General features: G+C 42.6%; 1 protein-coding gene across 11 annotated transcripts in view; it reads right to left on the reverse strand.

Moving 5' to 3' along the window:
* Positions 1 to 24,793, reverse strand: part of RAPGEF1 (Rap guanine nucleotide exchange factor 1) — a 147,636-nt gene that overhangs the window by 61,121 nt on the left and 61,722 nt on the right. For 7 of the 11 annotated variants that reach the window (XM_060200410.1, XM_060200418.1, XM_060200411.1 and 4 more), the window contains exons 2-4: positions 6,618 to 6,757; positions 5,929 to 6,042; positions 547 to 725 (exon numbers count right to left, since the gene is read on the reverse strand). In XM_060200410.1, coding sequence (XP_060056393.1) covers positions 547 to 725; positions 5,929 to 6,042; positions 6,618 to 6,757 — 433 coding nt within the window. The remainder of the gene's footprint in view (positions 1 to 546; positions 726 to 5,928; positions 6,043 to 6,617; positions 6,758 to 24,793) is intronic. The other 4 variants (XM_060200414.1, XM_060200420.1, XM_060200413.1 and 1 more) reach the window with 1 other exon arrangement.

A 24,793-nucleotide genomic window follows, 5' to 3' on the forward strand; every position in this document is an offset into this window, starting at 1 on the left:
TAGCACCAAAGGAACCCATGATGCCATGGATGGTGGAGCTGTGCTTTAGTGTCTTTCCCTCTCGTCTCTCTAAAGCCCCTATTTCTTGCTCTAAAACTCTAGGAAAAAAACTAGGCTGGGGAGGCAGCTCAGTGGTATTATACACGTGTGAGACTCTGGTCTATTTCCCTAACTCACATGAAAAAAAATGAACCATAGAACCAACCAACCAACCAACCAACCAACCAAACAAACAAACAAACAAACAAAAACACTGTATTAGGAGAAAAGTTATTATAACCAATGAACTAATGCAAAGAAATGACCAGACTTAAGCCAGGAGCTACAAACCTATCAATGGCAGAGATCTTCAGTGAGGAATTCACATCATGAGTAACAATGACCTCAACACTGGCAGAGTATCAGTTAATAGCAGCTGGTGGTAGGGATGTGGGTGAGTGGTATGTGTTCTTTTTATTCCCAGATAATCTTCACTCCTAATGGTTGCTAGAAACTGGTCCTAAGTGTCCCCAAACCAAGATGCCTTCTTCCTTCAGAATTGCTCACCTGTGTTGAATTCGAGGATCAGTCTGCACCAGGGGTAGGATGGCCTCTAGCACCTTGCTAGCTGACCCTGGAAGCATCTCCAGTACCTTCTTATCAATAGCCATTTTGTCCACAATGGTCTTAAAGTAGCGCAAGGCACTTACAACTTCCTTCTCTTTCTCTTCCAGCCAGCTCAGGTTCTGAAAGGAAATGTTAAGTATAAGGAGGGAGAAGAAAGATTAGAGGGAGATATTTAAAAAAAAATAAAACAAAATTTCCTGTAAATTAGCCTGATGTCAGATTCATAGAAATCAAGGCAAATTGGTTTTCCAGAGACTGGTCTGGACACAAAGTCTAGCCTTAAATGAAGAATGGGACCTGGACTAAGAAAGATCTGTTAGAAAATCCTGAATTCCATTCTTGAAATGGAGACTGATTTGCCCTGAGGTCTTGAAAACCTTACTGTTCCACATGCACAATAAAATATCATCACTAATCTCACCAAGTAGAGTGCGGACTAATTTGCTAATGGTTGCCAGATGTTTATGGAGTCAATAGTTAAGTCCCATGGTGCATATCTATCTAGTAAATCAAGTCAAATGTCCCCTGTCTTTCTTTCAAGGATTCAGGAACTATGTAAGACTAGTCAAAGGCTTTATCATTCAAAATGCAATCTCTCAGAACTCCTCATAGATACTCACATTGTTTGACCCAGAGATGTAACCAACCACCTCCTAATGAAATTAAATGTGGCTTTCCCAAAGGACCCAGATATCCCAGTGTTAGAAGGGGTGGGATAATCTAGGGTGAAAAGGTCAAGAAGCTGTGGCAGATGGTGAGAATTCAATCACAGCTTATGCAATAACTGCTAATAGTATTCAGAAGCCCTCTGTTCTTAAGGAAAGCCCACCTGGGGGGTATAGTATACGCTCCTGTAGACCCCATCATTTAACTGACATGTCCAAATCTTTTCTCCTTGACTGTAGGATGCCTAGACTCCAAAGTCAAAAGGTATACACAGCTCCTCCTCCTTTCTTCAACCTCCCCCTATGCCAATGACCCAGCTGCAGTTGGCTAACAGGATAGGGAAATCAAGAATAATCAGAAAATAGATAACCTACACAAATAGAATCAATTACTTGTCCAGATCAAGGTAAGAGTGGCACATATAAGGAATGTCACCAGTGGGATCTTTAGACCCAAGAGATATACAAATGAAGGTACTTTCTTGAAAAATTATGTTTAGGGCAGGAGATAGATAGCATAATGGTTATGCAAAGAGACTCTCTTATGCCTGAGGCTCCAAAGTCCCAGGTTCAAGTCCCCCACACCACCATAAACCAGAGCTGAGCAGTGCTCTGGTAAAAGGGGGGGACAGAGAGAGAAATTATGTTTAAATAATAACTGGCATATATAAAAATTATCTATAATGAAATAACTGATTCTAGACACTAGATCATTTGGAATGAGGAGTGTCATTTTCAATATAAAAATTCAACAGTGAAGACATTTATTTCATGGGAATAGCAACAGAAAAATATGTATAATTGGAGATACCAAGTAAGTCAGACAACTTTCAAAGACCTGATTTACTTTGTCAACATTTTCCAAACAGCCGTCTGTAAGTCACTAAGAAAAAAATCCTCCATGGGGGGGGGGAGGCTCCCCAATTCTGGAAGAGTAACCTCTTCACTTTTGCTTAATATTTCTCTTCTCAAAAACTGACAAATTTTTATTTACTAATTCCTGACCTCACAGACAGCTCTCTGCTCACGGCTCCAGTGGACTGGGGAAACTTGAGTGTGAAGGAGTTGTGGTCCCTACTTAGATCAAATGTGCTGTCAGCTGGTTTGGAGAGAGAACTGGCGCAGCACTGCCACTGCAACTCATCCGCAGAAGAGTTGAGAAACTTAAAGGAACTGTGTCATTAGGTTTGCCATGGAAAAGGAGGCTATCCCAGGAGTGGGAGGCATCCAAAAGGGGCAAGGCACTTCAGAACAAAAAGATTTCTTGTCATTAACAGAGAGAGCAAATGAACCATTTAAGAGCCAGGCTGCCCTGGCTCTTTAGAGAGGAGCCAAGTTAGGGGAGTCAGGTTTCATCCATTAACTCTAGCAAATTCCAGTCCCAGAATTAATGGGGCTTGAGCATTGTGCACTTCCCTTGCCCTTTAACTGTTAAATAGTGGCTCCTAGTAAAATGTAACCAAGAGTCGGGAGAATTTCCAATGAGATACCCAGGCTGAATACATGCTAGAACAGGACTTCAAGGCATAGACTTTCCTAATGCTGTCCAGCTTCATGACCTCAGAGAAGCAGAAGTCTTCCCTGCATAAGTCTTCCCATGTGCTCTGGATGCCATTACTGATCCAAACAAGCTCAGACACTACCTGAGGCTAGCTGTGCTGGGCGCAGACCTAGACCTAAAGCAACTGCTGGGTATGGAGATGAGTGGGCTCAGCCTCTTTGCAAAATGGGGAGAATAATTTCTGATGTGGGTAATATAAAGAGATTGATGTGGGAGACTGAATGAGAATGTATGTGGAAGTATTTCAGGAAATCTAAGAGTTAAACAGATTGGGATTAAGAAAATTTGGGCCAGGGGCTGGGCCATGGCACACCTGGTCAAGTGCACATATTATGTGCAAGGACCTGAGCAAGAATCCGGGTTCAAGCCTCCATTCCCCACCTGCAGGAGAGAACACTGGTGAACAGTGGTGAAGCAGGTTCTGCAGGTGTCTAGTTTTCTCTCTCCCTCTCTATCCCTCCCTCAATTTCTTTTTAAGAAAAGTATTTTATTTATTTATTGATTGATTGATTGATGAGAAAGATAGGAGGAGAGAGAGAAAGAACCAGACATCACTCTGATACATGTGCTGCCGGGGATTGAACTCAGGACCTCATGCTTGAGAGTCCAATGCTTTATCCACTGCGTCACCTCCTGGACCACCCCCCCCAATTTCTCTCTGCCCCAATGAATATAGTGGGGAGAGGGTGGGAGGAAAAAACAGGTGCCAAGGAGCAATGGGTCCATAGTGCAGGCACTAAACCCCAGCGATAACTCTGAAGGAAAAAAGAAATAAAAGACAAAAACAAACAAACAAACAAACAAACAAAAACAACTTGGGTCAGGGCCCAAATTCCCTGTATAATGGGAATAAAAAGAGTTTAAAAAGAGCTTCCACACAGTTGTGGTGAAGAGTAAAGAAGACAGCATGTGAATCCATCCAGGATAGGTCTGCTCAAAGTGATGCTTGGTAAGTCGTGCTTAAATCCGATTCTCTGAGCTGTGATTTTCCAAACATTTAAACATGCTTATAAAATCAGATAAAATGAGATGCATATGAAAATGTTCCTTAAGTGGTATATTAGACAACTAATCATGATAACAAGTTGTAAGATTTTTCTGACAGTCTTCTAAATTCACTATCTTGCAGAGTGCCCAATACTCAATTCTGTCTGTGGGTATTTACTAAATTTATTGTACTCTGTCAAATGCAGGTGATTTGATTTGAAGCAGAGCATAACGTCAATTTTTTTTAAATAAATATTTTATTTATTATTGAACAGACTGAGAGAAATTGAGAGGAGAGTGGGAGACAGAGAGGGACACCTGCAGCTCTGCTTCACCACTTGTGAAGCTTTCCCCCTGCAGATGGGGACCGGGGCTTGAACCCAGGTCCTCGCGCACTATAACGTATGTGCTTAACCAGATGCGCTACCACCTGGCCCTGTAAGTCAACCTTTTAATGAGCAAAAACCAGGGCAACATTCCTCCTCAGGTGAAGATTATTACATCTGTAGTTCTTTACTAGAGAACAGAGTCTCATAGCTGCAGCATAAGGGCCATTTGGTGTGGGTAAACCGTTCGGGGATGGATGTTACCCCTGTATTTACAGGATGTTTACCTGTGTCCCTGGCCTCTGTTCACTAAACATCAGTAACAACTACATCACTCTCCAAGTGATGACAACAAAAATGTCTCCAAACATTGCCAAATTTCCCTAGCAGCCTATAGTAATTCATAGCAAGTAAAAAGGACTTTAGCATTGAAACTCTCCCACCCCCACCTTGAAGTAATAAAGGGGGAAAATTCCAAGAACTCAGTGGCCAAAAACACCTATTATCAGAGCTCACAGGTGAAACTCAGTTAGCCATCTTACTTTGGACCACTTGGGTCAGTGCTGGATAACAACTGCACTATTCTTAATATTAAACCCCATTCCAAGTGGTTGTTGAACAGACTGAAATAAAAGACAACTGTGGTACAGGCCAGATCTCTATTACTCTTCTTCAATCTGGAATTTAGATCAATCTGGCAAACACTGAGAATTTCACTCACGCTCTTCATCCTCATTTTATTACCAGATGGGACAGGGAAAATGACTATTCAACAAACGACTTTTAGATTTAAAATCTGTCATTTTTTGCACTTTTAACTAGACTTGTAAGATATTTTATGTTGGTCAACTTAAAAAAAAAAGTAGGAACACTGCAAAACTCTGTAACTGTGTGGGCAACATTCAACTGATGGTTGTGACAACAGTCCTACTATCGAGCATGGTTTGAATAATCTCTATTGAATTAAGAAGCTATTTATTTATTCTCAAGGGTTGTTTTTATTTTATATTGCTATGATGAATTTTGTTTTCATGTTTAGTTACATTTAGATGTAGGCGATATTAAAAACTAAACTGTGTCTTTCATACAGAGGAAGTGAAACACTGAAAGAGTTCTGATTTGGCAGTAAGACAGCCTGTGGTCAAATCTCACCCTTTCCATCCTTTTCTGTATGATTTTAGTCATACAATGTTTCATGTCTCTAGAACCTCAGTTTTTTCTTATGTAAAATCAGAAGAAAAATCACCTCCCAGGGTTGTTAATGAGGATGAAGTAGGAGGCTGCGATCAGGCTGGGTAACTCAGTGGCACTCAGATGTCTTGCTCTGAGAACACTTGGGTCTGTGTGCCCTCGGCACAAACTGAACCTTGCTAGATGTCCAACAGAGTACCTTACATTTAGATGCCCTTCCCTTCCTCAACTATTCAGATCATCTCAGCAACTCAAGGAAAGAACACCTGGTCTAAAGAGATGAGACTCACCCACTTCCCCATAAGACCCATTGGACCCAAGCAGCACCCAGACTAAACCCAGAAAGAGTTCCAAGCTTTTGCCATGGCATACTGAACTCTCTCCGAAGACCAGGAGGGCTTGGATAAACTTATATTTATCCAAGGCCCCTTGGATTGTTTCTTGAACAATTAAGCCCACAGTTGTGCCCCAACTGAATACAGTGATATTGCATTCATTTCATTTTCTTTCCATCCCCAAAACCATGGGTGAGGTTTCTGTTGAATCCTGTAGAAGGCAAGGCAAACCCAATTGTTCTTAATATCACACTGACCTTCTGCCTTTGAGACCTGGAAGCCACAGCACTGGTGGACATAAATTCTACTGCCTGCTGCTCCAGATCCAAGGGGAGAGGGTAGCCCTCTGGTAGAAATCTGTCTGTTGCCTCCTGGAAGAGAGGAAACCTGGATTCCTACAGAGCTTGAAATGGCCATTTTTAGACTGAAGGGAGAGCTTGATGAAAATCAACAGCTGTTTCAACATATCTGGTCTGACTGGCCCTGTTGAGGTTCTAGTACTTACAGACACCTTTTGCTGGGCTTCAAGGGTTTTGCATGTTTCAGAGCATGACATGTGTGTGCGTGTGTGAGTGTGTGTGTGTGTGTGTATGTATGTGTTTATACACAACATGGGACTCTGTGGGCAGGAAGGCAGTATCCTGGCATGTGAACAAACGCAATACACTGAGTTGTTTTAATTGCCCAGAGAATGACACAGCCAGAAAAGGAGAACCTTTCTAGCCTACTGAGCTTGACTTTGAATAAGCATGAGTAACATTTACCAGCCTAAAAGTTCATATTATCACAAGGACAATGAAGGCCCCACCTAGAACCATGGAATGATGCAGAAGAGGAGTTGTGTTCTCAAAGTCCAATCCTCAGGGAATGAACTTAAAAACAATGCAAACTCTTATTGCTCAGAGCAAGTGAAAGCCAGGAGAGCACCTGCCGAGAACTCGCTTACTTTGTTCACAGGCTTCTCTGGAATCTTCACTGACACTTCAGTTGGCTTCCCCTTCTTTGATGGTGTTCTCTTGATTTTGGGTGAGTGGAATTTGTCCATCAGCTTCATGGTGAAGGAGGAGAGATGAGAACGCTGAGAGTCTGAAAACAAAGAAGTATATGACTGTCAGGAGCAGAGCGGGAAGAAGGCATGGCTCACTGACTTTTTGTGGAAAGAAGCATTAGCCCCAAACAAGCTACTTTTCCTGGCTATTCAGCATGTCAAAGAAAATATGAACCCATTAAAACATATCTGTTGGGGCCAGGAGGTAGCACACCGGGTTAAGTGCACATGGAGCAAAGTGCAAGAACCGGTGTAAGGATCCCAGTTCCCTGGCTCCCCACCTGCAGGGGGTCAATTCACAAGTGGTAAAGCAGGTCTGTGTATCTTTCTTTCCCCCTCTGTCTTATCCAACAACAGCAGCAGCAACATCAACAATGGAAAAAAGATGGCCACCAGGAGCAGTGGATTCATTTGTAGTGCAAGCACCGCGCCTGAGTGATAACCCTGGAAAGGCAACAAACAAACAAACAAAATATTTGTTTGCGTGTTTTAATTTTTGCAATTTCAGTCTAGGTTAGATTGTTCAGAATTTTCCAAGTAGAGGACAGTCAAAATGAACTTGAAAACATTTCCAATGATCCTCATAGAGTCTCTATGATGATATAACCAACATCCTAGGGAACAAAGAAGAAAAGAACAGCAAACAGATGGGGTTTAGGGAATTACAAAAAATGACAGGGGCAAGACCTCTTAGGTGGCAGTGGAGACTGTAATAGAACTACCATGTTTGAAATGCTCTGGGCTGTGGTGAAAGACTGAATTTTTCTGAAACTAAAAACCAAACTAGGGTGTCCACTCGGATTATTTCTATTGGTCACTGCAGTGGAAGTTCTAGCCAAGCAAATCTCAAGAAACAAAAACTAACCAGACTGTTAAATATAAAACCATCTTTATCTATAGATAACCTGATCTTTTCACTTGTGATACATTTTTTTAATGAATGTATCACTTTGAAACTCTTTACTGGTTTCCTTGGATAATTTTACAACAGTATCTTAAACAATCTACTTCATGAGCAAAAGGCCGTACTGAATAGCTTCGTTTACTTAAAATGTCCAGAAATAGGTAAATGTATAGAGACAGAATGTAAATTCAAGAGTTTTGAGGATTGGGGCGAAGGGAGAGATAGAAAGAGGAAGGAAATGCTAATAAGCATGAGGTTTATTTTGGGGAGGGACAAAAAAGTATTCTAAAGCTAGAATCTTGAGATAATTGCACAACCCAGTGAGTTATTTAAAAACAACAATTGAATTTTATACTTTACACCAGTCAACTTACGATATACAGAGTTTATCGCAACAAAATTAAAGCCTTCCTTCATCTTTCCACGTAAAGCATTTGTCAGTGTATGAAACCCTCTTACAAAGTGCTTTCCTTACGCTTTGTTTCCTTACAAGAGTGCAGGGTTGCTGAGGACCATGCCTGCTTGTTCATGCCTGCAGTACCAGGGTACCTTGCTCATGTATGCTGCCCAGAGATAAAGTGGTATTTGGACCATTGAAGATGCTCAGTAAAGGGGGCTGGGAGGTGGTGCACCTGGCTGAGCACACATGTGGCAAAGCACAAGAACCCAGGTTCAAGCCCCTGGTCCCCACCTGCAGGAGGAAAGCTTTGCAAGTGGTGAAGCAGGGCTGCAGTTGTCTGCCTCTCTTCCTCTCTCTCTCCCTTCACTCTTGATTTCTTACTGTATCTAGTAAAGAAGTTTAAAAAAAGATGCTCAGTAAACATTTGTTCAACAAATATACCAACCCTTCAAAGACTGCCCCCTATACACACATAAAAGAAATGCTTCTTGGGAGTCAGGCGGTAGCACAGGAGGTTAAGCGCAAGTGGCACAAAGCACAAGGACTGGTGTAAAGATCCCGGTTCCAGCCCCCGGCTCCCCACCTGCAGTGGGAGGTTGCTCCACAAGCGGTGAAGCAACCTTTCTCTCCTTCTCTCTGTCTTCCCCTCCTCTCTCCATTTCTCTCAGTTCTATCTAACAATGACGACACCAATAACAACAACAACAATAACTACAGCAACAATAAAAAACAACAAGGGCAGGAGTCAGGCAGTAGTACAGCGGGTTAAGCGCAGGTGGCGCAAAGCCAAGGAACAGCATTAAAGATCCCTGTTCGAGCCCCCAGCTCCCCACCTGCAGGTGTCTATCTTTCTCTCCCCGTCTTCCCCTCTTCTCTCCATTTATCTCTGTCCTATCCAACAACAATGACATCAATAACAACAACAATAAAACAACAAGGGCAACAAAAGGGAAAATAAATAAAATATAAAAAAAATTTTTTTAACATCAGAAACATCACAGAAAATTAAAACTGGTTGATAAACACTATCCTATGCAATGGGAAAATAAATAACTACAGTTTAAACAAGAAAACAGGGCCACAGAGATAGCTCACTAGGTATGGTCCCATGGCTGTACCCTGGCAGCATCCAAGAGGTGCTATCATACATCATACTTTAGCTTTGCTCTCCTGCCCCCAAGTCCTCTTTGAATGGAAACGTGGCTGAGAGAGATGAAATACACATGCAGACACAAAACCCAGGCTGCACAATCAACAAACAACTCCTCCAAAGTTCTCCTTTCAATTTCCCAAACATTTTAGGAATAGAAGAATCCCTCCAAACAAACACAACAACTTATATACAGGCCTGTCAATGTCTACTATTGTTGCTAGCGCCTTAAGAGGGTCAAAGTTTAATTGCTTTGTCAAAACCTTTCAGGAGGCAGGATCAGATAAACTACTTGCCCTCTGCAGTTGTCTAGGAGCCCTGCACCTTGCCACAGAAAGGCATGTGCAGAATCAGAGCAACCTAGCTGTGCAGTTGCCCGCTGTTCTGAGCTGCAGGAAGCCGTGCTTGGACCCCCAAAGTGGACACAAATCCATAGGAAGTCAGCCTACCTACCTCCTCAGCTGAAGCAATTCAACATGGGGCTCTCAGCACTAGCTCTCATATGCCACTCATCTCTGGGACTCAAAGTTGGTAAGCAAAGATGATGCGTTTTCTCCAGCTCCCCTCTCTTCTTTTCTCCCTCCCCATCCAAACAGGGTGTGTCCCCTGTATAGATAGTTTAGACTTCGAAATGATGTGAACAGACACTCATCATTCATTTAGTAGGTAAGAGGGCAAGTCTGGTGGCCAGACCATTCGGATTAAAATACTTCAATGTCACCTTTGTGGAGCTTACATCTCCTTGTCTGGGAACTGTCTAGTGACATGAAGGCGGAAGTGATGTGGATGTTAAGAAGATGCTGCCTGTGAATGATGCAATGCAGAACTTATCTGTGTGCCTGGCACATGGCACCTGCTCAACACAGGCAGGGAGACAGCTTAACTGCATGATCTAGGCGGGCAGCAAGGCTGATGAACTCTTTCCCAACTGCTTGGAGAGCTTCATCAGGTTCTTCTGTGCCACTGAACATTAAACTCATGATTCCTAGTCACTGAAGGCCTTAAAATGCCCAAGTTCCTCCTCTTTAGCACTGGGCCACCAGTCTCAGCCTGCTAATCGAGGCCCTGTGTGGTTGCATGTACCTTCCTAATTCCCCTCACTACCGCCCCCATTCCACTCCTGATGTTGGTCTGGAGTTCCTGAAGTCACAGCACATACTCCCCTATGCAGCTTCCCAAGTCAGAGAGATATTAAAGCAAAGTATTGATCTGTGTGACTTTTACCCTGGTACATAAAACTGAAAGTAGTAAGAGAAGCAAACACAAACAGGGAAGTGTAAGCAGGATGCACAGTTTCAGTGGTCAAAGATCTTTATAGACACCGGGTGAGCCAACTTCCGCCCCCGCCAGCCTGCAGCCCAAGTTGCTGTGTGGACAGGCTCTCAGTTAACCTAATTCATATCTCTGCCATCTCAGCCATGGTGGAACTTGGGTAGGCAGGCAAGGTGTGGAGGTATCACAGAACCTCTCAATTTCTGCATGTATCTCAGAGGCTGGATGGAGATATTTTGCCACATGAAAGCACTCAGAGCCCAGGAGGTATACTACAGACTCTCGCTCCCCTTCTGCTCTACTCTCTATGGCCTGGGTTTCTCATTTGTCCTAGAGTCCAGCTAGAATCAATCCACACTGGCATTTAAAGGAAGTGCTATGCCTACTGGTGCATCTCCTCTGAGTAATAATAGCCTTGAAACAGCCAGCAATAGGATTAGAGGTAATAAATCATGCAGAGAAAGCAACTTCTTTGTAATGACAATCAAAGTGAACTCTGAAAATTGAGGACAGCACTATGTAGGACAAATTTTGACTTAGAGTCATGTTTTTCTTGAAACAATGGGTAAACAACACAGGTTCAGGTGGTGAGGGAGTTCAATATGCATCTGAGCGCTGGTAAAGCCCTACAATGACCAGTGACGTCAAGGGAAAGGAATTAACAGGTGACGTTCACACAAACCTGTATGGGTAATATTGCCTATGCTCTCTCTCCTCTTCCTGAATCCTTCATGTGCGTCCATCATCTGGGGAGGAGGGCCATCCTCCCACACTACTGCCACCTCAGATAGCTTTCCCAGCCATTCTCTTCTTACTCTCTGAACTTTCAATTGAGAAGTTACACTTCAAATTTTGTATGTGTGTTTTCTGAGACTGTCCTGTACTACAATTTAAATAAAACCTTGAAAGATCTCATCTGCACAAACAGGGAAATAAACCCACACATCAACCAATTTGGTTCATTTAATACAACATTCACCAATGATGATAAATACTATGAGTATGAGTTAAAAATCACCTGTGACTCTGAGCACTTGAAATGTGGCTAATGTGAGTCAAGAGTGGACTTTCTATTTAACTGTGACCAATGCAAGCGGCCACACGCGGCTGGTGGCTGCCATGCCGGACAGTACAGCTCTCTAGGCCGAGTCGGTGCTACTTTTACTGTCAGAACAGGCTCCTCTGAGGCCACACTCTTCCTAACAGGGCAACTAGGATTCTGAGTCCTTCCTATCTGTGACTGTACATTACTGTGACATTACTTTTACCACAAGTATGTCTTACATTCAACTATACTGAAGTTCACTTAAGTGCCTTCATTTTCCATATACCCTCACAATAGCCACTATATTTCTCCTCTCATGCCAGTAAGTTGCTTCCAGTTCTACTTTCAGTTTTATCAATCAAGAGGACTTAACAATTATTAACATCTATGCACCCAATGAGAAGCCATCTAAATATATCAAATGTCTACTGAAAGAGCTACAGCAATATATTAACAGCAACACAGTCATAGTAGGGGACTTCAACACCCCACTCTCTCAACTTGACAGATCATCCAGGCAGAAAATCAATAAAGGCATAAGGGAGCTAAATGAAGAGATAGATAAACTAGAACTGTTGGACATTTTCAGACTCATTCATTCCAAGAAACTGGAATACACATTTTACTCAAATCCACGTGGGTCATTCTCAAGGATAGACCATATGTTAGGCCACAAAGACAGCATCAGCCTATTCAAGAGCACTGAAATCATCTCAAGCATCTTCTCAGACCACAGTGGAATTAAACTAATATTTAACAATCAACAAAAGACTAGTAATAGTCCCAAAATGTGGAAGCTCAATGGTACACTTCTTAACAACTTCTGGGTCAAAGAGGAAATAAAGGAAGAAATGTTTCGACAGTGCAATGAAAATGAAGACACAAGCTATAAAAATATTTGGGACACAGCTACGGCAGTACTGAGAAGGAAGTTCATAGCTACACAAGCACACATTAGGAAACAAAAAAAAAAGCACAAATAAACAGCCTGATTGCACATCTTAAAGACCTAGAAGAAGAAGAACAAAGGGACCCTAAAGCAACCAGAAGGACAGAAATCACTAGTTAGGGCAGAAATCAATAACATTGAGAATAGGAAAACCATACAAAAGATCAATGAAAGTAAATGTTGGTTCTTCGAAAGAGTGAACAAAACCGACAAACCTTTAGCCAGACTCACAAAACAAAAAAGGGAGAAGGCCCAAATAAAGCGGATCATAAATGAAAGAGGAGATATCACAACAGACACTGCAGAAATTCAACATATCATGCGAGGCTTCTATGAACAACTATATGCCACCAAGCTAAAGAACCTGGAAGAAATGGACGATTTCCTAGATACCTACCAACTTCCAAAACTAAGTAAAGAGGAAGTGGATAACATGAACAGGCCCATCACAGCTAATGAAATTGAAACAGTTATCAAAAATCTCCCCAAAAATAAAAGTCCTGGACCAGATGGTTTTACAAATGAATTCTACAAAACCTTCAAAGAAGAACTGATACCTCTACTTTTAGAAGTCTTCCAGAAGACTGAAGACACTGGAATGCTCCCTGCCAGCTTCTATGAAGCCAACATCAATCACCCTGACACCAAAAGCAGACAGGGACACAACCAGTTCTGCTTTCATGAACAATGATACCAAGAACATTTCCATACTATCTACAGGAACACACCAATAATTTTCTTATACGAAGCCGCAGGATTACGGACTGTGCCTCATATTCAGTTTTTTTTTTTTTTTTTTTTGATATTGCTAAATGGTTTTCCAATGTAGTCATTCCACTCTGCCGTGTCACTGATAAGGTCTCAGTGCTCCACAGCCCCACTGACACCTGCATTTTCCCATGTGGTCCTGTCTAACCTAAATGAACAAAAGCCTCCCTTCACATGGAAAAGATATAGCTGGTGTGTCTTACTGTGATCTACCTACCAAATCTGTGACAGCAACTGCAAAGGCCATTTCTAGAACTCAAGGAAACAAAGCCTTGGGCCACTATTCAGTGTGACTTTTACCTCAGTGAAGACCAGGAACCCCCAATGACTAATCTGCAAGTCATTTCTTCCACAAGGGTAACTGGTATGGTCTCACAAACAATTTTGGTATAAATGGCCATGTAGCTACTAACAGCAAGCACTTTCCTTGGACAACCTCCACAGGCTGCATATCCAGAGCTCAAGTAAGTATCCTTCTCTACTCAAAGACAGAGAGGGCAGGGATGAAGGAGAGGCATGTAGACTATTCACAGAAGCATGTTTCAACAAGACTCAAAACAAGCCAGAGTCAAGCCAGTTTCTTCCAGAGCAGTGCCAACATTTCACTCTCCAATTTTCTTTTTCTTAATTTTTAAAATTATCTTTATTTATTTATTGGATAGAGACAGACAGAAATTTAGAGGAGACAGAGAGGGAGAGACAGAGAGACACCTGCAGCACTACTTCACCACTTGGAAGCTTTCCCCTTGCAGGTGGGGACTGGGGCTTGAACCTGGGTCCTTCCGTATTGTAATGTGCGCTCAAAGCAGGTGTGCCACTACCCAGCCCCCACTCTCCAATTTTCAACCTGCCCTTTGGCCAGGTCTCACAATGCTTTCTGCCTGCCGCTGCTGACAACTGTGCAGATCAACTGGCCTTTCAGATGTCACTGTAGCAAGCAGCTGGGATCCCAACTTAGCAGTGGTTTCTGTCAGGGCTTAATTTTGTCCTGGGATGGGGGAAGTGTCTACACATCAAGTACATAGGGGTCATGACGGGGCAGTACTTTGAGGCAGTTCCAAAGAGCCATGCAGCTGGAACAGCCCAACTGTCAGTTTCTCAATGCCTGTAGCGGGGTGGGCAATGTCTGGCCGGTGGGCTGTTTGGTCTGGTCCTGCCAACGCACTACAGGTGGGACTCAAAATTCAATAGATACAGTTTTTTCATAGCAGCAGTAAGTGCTAATTTTAAGTTCATGATTCTGTATGACCTATGACCTGGAAATGATGCTATTACTATCCAAATGACCCTCAGCAGTTTACCCGAGTTCCATCAGATTTCCTGAGTTTCATTTGTTCAATTTCGCTTGCCTAATTCATACCTTTCCCATTTAAAAAAGAAAAAAGAATTTCAGATATTTAAGAAGTATGCTTGCCTGTCCAGAATTTGACAGCCTGTAATATAAAGATAAAGACAAGCATGCAGGCTTAAGTGGGTCATGGGGGCGGCAGGCAGGCTCCGGAGTCAGGCAGTCTGTGTTTAAACTGGAGCTCAGCCGTGTGCTTGGACAACTTTCCCACAAGCTAAACTGCAGGTTCCTTACCTATAGACTAGACACAACCTTAGGACACAGTACCTTGGGCTTTTGTTGGGATTTAAGGTGATCTTGTGTGTAAAGTAGTCCACCATGGGCCTGATACAGAGCAAACGCTGGGTAAACAGCAACATTACTGTCATTTGGTAATACCGCCAGACCTCTGCCAACTCAGAAAGGCAAAAGCTAAAAATAATCTCAGCTAGTAGAGTGGAGAACAACCTGATGTTTCATTATTCCCAACAATTTCCACATTAAAAGATCCTCTGTCTTGCTTAATATAGAGATATTCACACTAAAGTGGGGAAATAGTATTTGGAATTTTGCAATACCAGAGGCTCCTTTGGCATGACAACTTGTGCACATTATCCATTCGTTCAGGAAGTCTGCTGTTAGCCATGTGACTGTTGTGAAGGAAGCATTAACCATTTTTTTTTTTTTAGTAACAGAAGCAAAATACTCTCATAAAAATCCAAGTACTGCAAAAATATAAGGTATAAAAAGAAAATTCCTCATAACTACACATATGGCAGAGTTGGATTATTTATTTTTCCTAACCTCAGAGGTATGTTGCGGGCAGTTTTCCATAATATTCTGAAAGACAGAAAATGGGGGCTGGGAGGCAGCGCACCTAGTAAAGCACATAGGTCGCACCTGTTGCACGTAAGCTTCACAAGCAATGGAGCAATGCTGCAGGCGTCTCCTTTTCCCCTTTCTCTCCAACCTCCCTATTTTTAAAAAAATTTTTATTGGGGGATTAATGTTTTACATTCGACAGTAAATACAATAGTTAGATACTAGAGCCTCTGTCATCCTTTTCCAGGACCTGTAACTCTCTCCCCCATCCCACCAACCTGAGTCTTTTACTTTGGTGCAATACACCAACTCCAGTTCAGGTTCTACTTGTGTTTTCTCATCTTGTTTTTCAACTTCTGCCTGAGAGTGAGATCATCCCATATTCAACCTTCTGTTTCTGACTTATTTCACTTAGCATGATTTCTTCAAGTTCTATCCAAGATGGGCTGAAAATGGCGAAGCCACTGTTTTTAATAGCTGAGTAATATTCCATTGTGTATATATAGACCACAACTTGCTCAGCTACTCATCTATTGTTGGACACCTGGGTTGCTTCCAGGCTTTGGCTATTACAAATTGCGCTGAACAATTTGGCTATTACAGGCTTTGGCTATTACAAATTTGGCTTCCAGGCTTTGGCTATTACAAATTGTGCTAAGAACATATGTGTACACAGATCTTTTTGGATGGGTGTGTCACCCTCCCTATTTCTGTCTATATCAGAAAAACAAAGAAAAAGTGGCAGCTGGGGTGGTGGGCTTGTTGTATAGCCACAAACCCCAGTAATAACCCTAGTGACAGACAAACAAACAAAAGTGGGCAGAAAAGAAAAAATAAGATAATTTTTCTTTTTAAAAAAATTATCTTTATTTACTGGATAGAGACAGCCTGAAGTTGAGAGGGAAAGAGACAGAGAGGGAGAGATAGAGAGACACCTATAGCACTGCTTCACCACTTGCAAAGCTTTCCCCTGGCAGGTGGGGACTGGGGGCTTGAACCTAGGTCCTTGAGCACTGTAACACGTGCACTCAACCAGGTGTGTCACCACTTGGCCCCAAGACAATTTTTCTAACCAGTTTTCCGACTGAAGACTTTCCTAAGAATGTTTCATTGATGAACACCCTGATACTTGCCTCACTGAACACCTGTGTGATGAGACAGATTCCTAGAAATGGAATTGTTAGGCTAAGGGTATGAGCATTGAGGATGTGATAAGATACTGCCTGGCTTCCCTGAGCTGAATGCAGACCAGTGGTCACTGTGCCAACAGTGAGATTCAGGGTGGAGGCAGGGAAAGTAGGTGCCGGAGCAAGGCTGGGCCTGCAGGGGACTTACTCCTACTGCAAGAAACTAGGCTTTCCTTTTGGAGTTGGGCTCACATCTGTCAAAGCCACCATTTTTATTTTACAGCATTACTGGTAAGGATTAAAAGCAGATTCAGAACTGATCAGACACTTCACATATGATATGCAAGTAGCCAATAAACTGAAATCAAGGGACTTGACTTCATGTTATCAGGATACTAGTGAAAAGCATAATGTTACCCCACTACATACAAACCAAGTAAAAAAGAAACAAACAGGCAACAGTGTTGGCAAGGATGAAAGCCATGGGCAGCCCCATGGCTGTTGGGAAGAGGAGAGTGGATGTATCCGCTTTAGAGCTGACAGACACTGATGACAGCTGTGGCCCAAGACTTACTCCCATGTACATTCCTCAAGAAAGACCTTCATGAACTAACCATAAGATGTACCAGGATAGCCACAGAAGCAATGTCCAGATCATCTACAGGAATAGCCACAGAAGCAATGTCCAGATCATCTACAGGAAAGGAACATAGATGCTCTGTGGCATCATCACACATGGGTAATATATACCTAGTAGGGAGGATGAACAATCCACACTGACCACAGCTAGGGCACAGAAAGAAGCCGGGCATAAAAGAATAAATTTGTATGGTTCCAAATAGGCAAAAACTGGTCTATGACTTAGGAACCAAGACAGAGTGATACTCTGAGAGCTGTGACAAGTGAGGGAGTGTGTTTCTGGGGATGGTGGGCAGGTCTTTTTCTTGATCAGAGTGCTTAAACAGTGTGTTCAATCTGCAAAAGTTCTTCAAACCGCACACGTTGAATAGATGTTATTTTCTAATATATGGTATGGTTTGTCAAGAAAAAGAGTTGAAAGAAACTAGACATAAAAGTTTAAGGTTCTCTGGGAGGAGTGAGGGGACCTTATTTGAGTTTTACACGAATCACAATAACAGATCCTTTATTACATAAGGAATTCCTATTCCACAAGACAAAACCACAAATAGCTCAAGAGTGAAGAGCTTCCCAACAATGAACATCTCAGGAAAAATTTGTGCATATCTCAGAAAGTTTTTATTTCTTCATAAAAATAATAAAAGACAGAGCCCACATACATGTAAATATTCTATTTATTTATTTATTCCCTTTTGTTGCCCTTGCTGTTTTATTATTGTTGTTGTTATTGATGTCATTGTTGTTGGATATGACACAGACAAATGGAGAGAGGAGAGGAAGACAGAGAGGAGAGGAAGACAGAGGGGGAGAGAAAGATAGACACTGCAGACCTGCTTCACTGTTTGTGAAGTGACTCCCCTGCAGGTGGGGAGCCGGGGGCTGGAACCTGCATCCTTATGCCGGTCCTTGCACTTTGTGCCATCTGCGTTTAACCTGCTGTGCTACTGCCCTACTCCCACATGTAAATATTCTTATACTCTTAAATCAGCAGTATCAAATATCTCTAATATCCTTTTCCCATAGTAAAGAAAATCTGAAGAACTTATGGAACTATGGTTGCTTTTTTTTTTTTTTTTCCCCTCCAGGGTTATTGCTGGGCTCAGTGCCTGCACCATGAATCCACCGCTCCTGGAGGCCATTTTTCCCCTTTTGTTGTAGCCTCGTTGTGGTTATCATCACTGCCATTGCTGATGTTGTTCGTTGTTGGATAGGACAGAGAGAAATGGAGAGAGGAGGGGAAGACAGAGGGGGGGAGAGAAAGATAGACACCTGCAGACCCGCTTTACCGCCTGTGAAGCGACGCCCCTGCAGGTGGGGAGCCGGGGGCTTGAACCGGGATCCTTACGCTAGTCCCTGTGCTTTGCGCCACATGCGCTTAAACCCACTGCGCCACCGCCCAACCCCCACTATGGTTGCTTTTTTCCTTAACCAAGACTGAATTGATTTATTTTTGTATATTAGTAATAGCATTATCTATTAATGAATTTAGTCTAAGAATTAAAAATAAATAACATTCATCCATTAAATACATGAGTCTGTCATCTATGCCTTTATCAGTATTGAGGGTTCTCTTCTTATCCTGCTCAGACTGTTTCACCTGATCCCTATAACTAGGCTTCCTTCAGTACTGTGCATTATCTCACAAATAGACATTAACAGACTTTATCTACTTGTTTAAAGATTTATTTAATACTCATCTATAATTTTCTCCTCTTTCTTTACTTTTCTTTTTCCTTTTGAATTTTTTATATTTGTTTTCCCTTTTGTTGCCCTTGTTTTTTATTGTTGTTGTAGTTATTACTGTCGTTGTTAGATAGGACAGAGAGAAATGGAGAGAGGAGGGGAAGACAGAGGGGGAGAGAAAGATAGACACCTGCAGACCTGCTTGACCACCTGTGAAGCGACTCCCCTGCAGGTGGGGAGCTGGGGGCTCGAACCGGGATCCTTATGCGGGTCCCTGCACTTTGCACCACCTGCACTTAACCTGCTGCACTACTGCCCGACTCCCTTCCTTTTGAATTTTTATTTTATTTTGAAAACAATCAAACCTACTAAAAACCTTAAAATAGCATTGTGAAATAAACATTCGTTTACCCTTCACTAGATTTGCCAACTATTAATATCCTGAGACATTTGCTTTCCTTCCCCTTTCTCAATTACACATAATTCATTAGGGCTTTTTTTTGAAAACAATTAATTTAGTGTTGCAGATATAACACCACAGCTCTAAATACTACCATCTGCCTCTCCTAAGACCAAGGCCATTCTAATCACAATTACCATTATTGTAACCCCAATTTAACACTGATGCAATATTGGCTCCATAATCACATTTCTACTTGACCCAATTAAGCTTTGTAATAGTCTTTCATGAAATCCAAGAACCAACCAAGGGTTATCCATTACATGTAGATGTCACAATTCTCTAGTCTTCCTTCATCTAGTGAGGAGGAGGAGGGAGGGACTGTCTTTCAAACACAAACATATTTTGAAGGGTGCAGACTAGCTGTGTTGTAGATGGTTCCATTGGTTGGATTTGTCATTAGATTTGTGTAAAACATGCTCGATAAGACATATACATGCATGACAGGTCTTTTCCTACCACATCGTATCAAGCTACTGATAATGCTATGCCTTACCACTTACTGTGGTGCTACCCACTGAGTTTCTCCGCTACGTTCATGGTTCATGCTTTTCCAATTTGTGTAGTAGCAAGTAATCTGGTGCTATATGTATTCTATGTAAATATCCTGTTCCTTAACAAATTTTGAAAGGCCAAGAGACAGCTCGCCCATGCATGTACCTTACTATGTGTAAGGACCCAGGTTCAAGCCCTGGCACCACATGAGGGCACCATGGATGTTATCAGAGGAAGTGCCACAGATGGGAGTGGTGCTGTGATGTCTCTCCCTCACTTTCTTAGGTTCTGGTGTTACTCACACACTCACAGACACACACACAGACACACACACAGACACACACACACATACACACACACATTAAAAATAAAGATTTACTTTACCTAACAATTTTCACAAGATGGTTTTGGTGTCTATTGATATTATGGTATGAATCTTTTTAAAACTGACAATTGTAAATCAACAATTTTCTATTGTTTCTCTGTATTTTTAAAAATATTTTATTTAGGGGGTTGGGCGGTGGCGCAGAGGGTTAAGCGCAGGTGGCGCAAAGCGCAGGGACCGGCGTAAGGATTCCGGTTCGAGCCCCCGGCTCCCCACCTGCAAGGGAGTCGCTTCACAGGTGGTGAGGCAGGTCTGCAGGTGTCTATCTTTCTCTCCCCTTCTCTGTCTTCCCCTCCTCTCTCCGTTTCTCTCTGTCCTATCCAACAACGAATTGCGTCAACAAGGGCAATAATAATAACCACAACGAGGCTACAACAAGGGCAACAAAAGGGGGGAAAAATGGCCTCTAGGAGCAGTGGATTCATGGTGCAGGCACCGAGCCCAACAATAACCCTGGAGGAGGAAAAAAAATATTTTTATTTATTTTTCCCTTTTGTTGCCCTTGTTTTATTGTTGTAGTTATTGTTGTTACTGATGTCGTTATAGTTGGATAGGACAAAGAGAAATGGAGAGAGGAGGGGAAGACAGAGGCGGAGAGAAAGATAGACACCTGCAGACTTGCTTCACTGCTTGTGAAACAACTCCCCTGCAGGTGGGGAGCCGGGGGCTCAAACCAGGATCTTTATGCTGGTCCTTGTGCTTTGTGCCACGTGTGCTTAACCCACTGCACTACCGCCCGACTCCCTTTTCCTCTGTATTTATTGGTTGAAATACCTTTTTATTTTAATGTGAAATACCTTTTAAAAAATTTTTTTAATTTCTTAAAATTTTTTTTAATATACACAGGGTCTCAGGCATACAATGACACTGCTAAGCAGCCTCACAACCCAATTACCCCTCTCTCTCTCACTTCCTCTATTCCTTCCTTTCCTGTCAAGATTTTTTAGCGATTTTTTTTTGTTTGCTTCTAGTACTTAGAAGATAGTCTATTCTACAAAAGGTATTGAGTCAGACTAACTGTATTCAAAAGTAATTTTTTGAATTATTTGAATTATTAATTCCAATTATTTGTGTGTGTGTGTTTTCTAAATACTACTTTTGAGTGGTTTTTAAACAGCATTTTTCACCAAAAGGAAAAAGAATTCATGAAAGAGGGAGTTGGGCTGTAGCACAGCAGGTTAAGCGCAGGCAGCGCAAAGCACAAGGACCAGCATAAGGATCCCAGTTCGAGCCCCCAGCTCCCCACCTGCAGGGGAGTCACTTCACAGGCGATGAAGCAGGTCTGCAGGTGTCTGTCTTTCTCTCCCCCATCTTCCCCATCTCTCTCCATTTCTCTCTGTCCTATCCAACAACAATGACATCAATAACAACAACAATAACTACAATAATGGCAACAAAAGGGAAAATAAATATAATAAAAAAGATTCTAAAAAAAATTCATGAAAGAAAAAGGTGCTTCCTAAAAATTTTGGTTTTATATCATCATGGAAAGGGAAGCGAATCTGGAAAACACCAGAGGATGCTAGGCACCGTTTCTCTTTTCTGAGAGAGAAAAGAAAAAAGGAAGGATACTTCAAAGGAGTAATAGGTATAGGTGCGATTCAGAAAGGAAGTGAAGGCGGGCCTATAGAAAAAAATGGGAAGATAGATAAATAGATAGATAGATAGTCAAACCGTATCTGTGACCTTGGGAAAACTAATGCAGTTTCCAATGGAGGGAGTGGAGACACAGAATTCGGTGATGGGAATGGTGTGGAATTTTATCCCTGTTATCTTATAATTAGGTGCTTCCAGGCTGATCTCCTTGGATAGGGCAGACCAAGTACAAGGTGATTATGGGGCATCTTTTTCACACATACAGAATCTTTTTAACAATCATTTGACATATAAGCAGTTCATTTATTTCTAGTGATGTTCAAACGTCAAGAGTTTTTTTAAATTTGTGAAACATTTATATGGCTCAAAAGTCCCCAAACTATGCAACTTCGTTTTTGCATAAACATCTACCCTCCTTCCTCTATCATGTGCTATATTACACATCTCGGGAAACCCCAACTAGGCAGTTAGAGAGCTGAGTCTGAATTAAGGAGAGAGATGCAGGCTGAAGGTACATTTGGGCAATGTCAGCATATGACATAAGAATGTCAGATGACATAAGAAGCTGGGAGAAGAGATAAGATCCCTCTGGAAGCAAGCACAGACAGAAGTAGTCCAGGCCACTTCACTGCTGAGGTCTTTGTACACAAGCTCTTAGTGAATTCCTCAGGTGTCTGATAGGCAGTTCAAACACAGTCCACAACTATATTCCTGACACTTGCTTCCCAAACCAATCCTCAGCTCACGACACACAGGACACTTCACCCTTTCAGCAGGCTCAGATCAAATCTTGATTCTACAATTTTGATCATACCCATCATCTGATCCTGTCTGAAAAGTCTGTCAGTTCTACCCACCACCTCCCACCCCCCACATCTCTTCCCACTCAGAGGAAAAAGCAAAAGTTTTCAGAGATCTATGCATCCTACATGACTTGCACCTTGCATGCCACTTTTATCCCATGCCCTCCTTAACTTCTCTCTCTTTCTCTTCTGGGAGTAAGCCCACCCACAGGAAATCCGCTCTCTGATACACTTTAGTTGGGGAGGCCCGACAAGTACAATGTGGCAGAGAATGGGCAAAGTGAGTCTGACCCTGGGAGTCCATGATAAAGAAACTCATTATCTCTTAGAGAAAGCTTCGATGTCCTTAGTACAAATCAAGGTAATATTCTGACTTATATCTAGTCTTCTTTTCCTACTTTCCAAATTCTAAGAGGGAAAGCGGTTCTTATTCCCTGGTAACCTTGAGACCCTAACAACAAACAAATCTTACTCAGAATCTGACACAGCCAAATAACTAGCACAGAGTGAAAATTGTGCTTGTTAGTGAACAAAAGATCAATGAAAGAATTCTCTATCAGCTAATAGCTATCACATCCACTCGAGCAGAGTAGTAACTGATGAAAGTTGCAGACAGACTGTATGGCTTTTTAATATAGTGCTAGCAAAACAAGTCAGAGAGGACTCAGTCAAGAGCTTTCTCTGGTGTGGTGCTTCAGCCTGCACTACTAGGGTTAACAAAATGTTGTTCAAGCTTCTTCCATGGAAATGACACCAACCCTTCCCAAGCCTCTAGAGGCCAATGGACAGTAGAAATAAGCATGAGTCACACGCATAATTTAATAATGTTTTGTGGGCTGGAGGGATAGCTCACCAGATAGGCCACAACCCTGTCATGTACATAGTCCAGGTTTGAGCCCTGGCACCACAAAGGAGTATTACGGTGCCAGGGAATGATCCAGTGCTGTGGTGGTGCTCCTTCTCTGTTTTTCTATTTGAATGAAAGATTTGGCCCAGGGGCAGTGAAACTGTGCATGTGTGAGGCCTCAGCAATGCCAAAATAAAATCCAGTTTACTCATAACATGCATTCTCATTTCTACATAAAATTAATATACAAACTGTCAATGAGACATTTTACTTTTATCTTTGCTGAGCCTGGATTCCTGGAGTGCAGGCACACCTCTGGCATGCCTCAAGCTGTAGCAGTGCTAGCGGAGCTCCAGGCCCTCACCACCTCCCACGCGGAGGAGGCTAGGGCTGCATCAGGGTGGTGTCAGGGTGGTGTTCAATCCCCGCCCCAACTTCTCTTAGGGCAGCGGGTGGCTGATGAGCTTAAGAACTCAGGGGGATTCCACTCAGTCTGGGTGTGGCCCAAGGGGAACCTGTGAGTTTCAGTCTCTGAAGGCCTCCCACAACTACTTCTCTCATTCTCACAAGGAGCTGGTACAGAGATGAGAGTGCTGGTGGTATACACAGCAAGGTCTGGGGTGCGGTGCAAAGCAGAAGAGGCCATCTCTGCTCCAACAGAAGAAACTTCCAACAATCATAGCTTCCCAACAACGCAAACAGTTTTCCTTTGGAAGTTTGCTTGCACTGCTAATGACCTGAGGGCCTTAGGAAGGAGTGACACTGACCTTCACACAGGGCCTAGCCAATAATCCTGTGAACTCAGTCCCACTCCACCTAGCCCCTCACTGTGTGCGATGTTGAGTAAGCCTGCCTCCCAGGGCCTTGCTTTTCTTATTTGTGAAAGAGGAGTAATTATCCTTAGTTGTCAGTGGGATATGATAAATGTCCCATGTAAAGTCACTCAGCACAGGCTGGCACTTAGTTAAGTAGATATTATCTGCCGCTACCTGAAAGGTTTCTGAGACAAGTGCTGCCACTGTGAGTGAGCAATCGCTTTTCCACAGGGATGGAAGCACTATGCACAGCACCAGGGGAAGCTCCATGAATGGTGCTGTGGTGTCTGCCTGCTGGGAACAGGGGAATGGTGCAGGCATGAGATGCTGGGGGAGGAGGGAGAGAGTAACTTTTTGTGGAGGCACTAAGACTTGAGCACTCTTCCACATGTGGTGCCGGGGCTCAAACCCACGGTCCTGTGTACAGGAATGTGTGTGCTCTGCTGAGTGAGCTATCTCTCAGTCTTAGAGGATTTAAACAGAGACCATAACCTCTACCCAGTGAACTATTGCATGTGAACAAGGGCTGGAGAACTGTCTGCCTCGAGTGGTTAGAATTCTGAACAAAGTCACACAAAAGAGCTTTT

The sequence above is a fragment of the Erinaceus europaeus genome, chromosome 10 (genome assembly GCF_950295315.1).
Source record: "Erinaceus europaeus chromosome 10, mEriEur2.1, whole genome shotgun sequence".
Classification (NCBI taxonomy): domain Eukaryota; kingdom Metazoa; phylum Chordata; class Mammalia; order Eulipotyphla; family Erinaceidae; genus Erinaceus; species Erinaceus europaeus.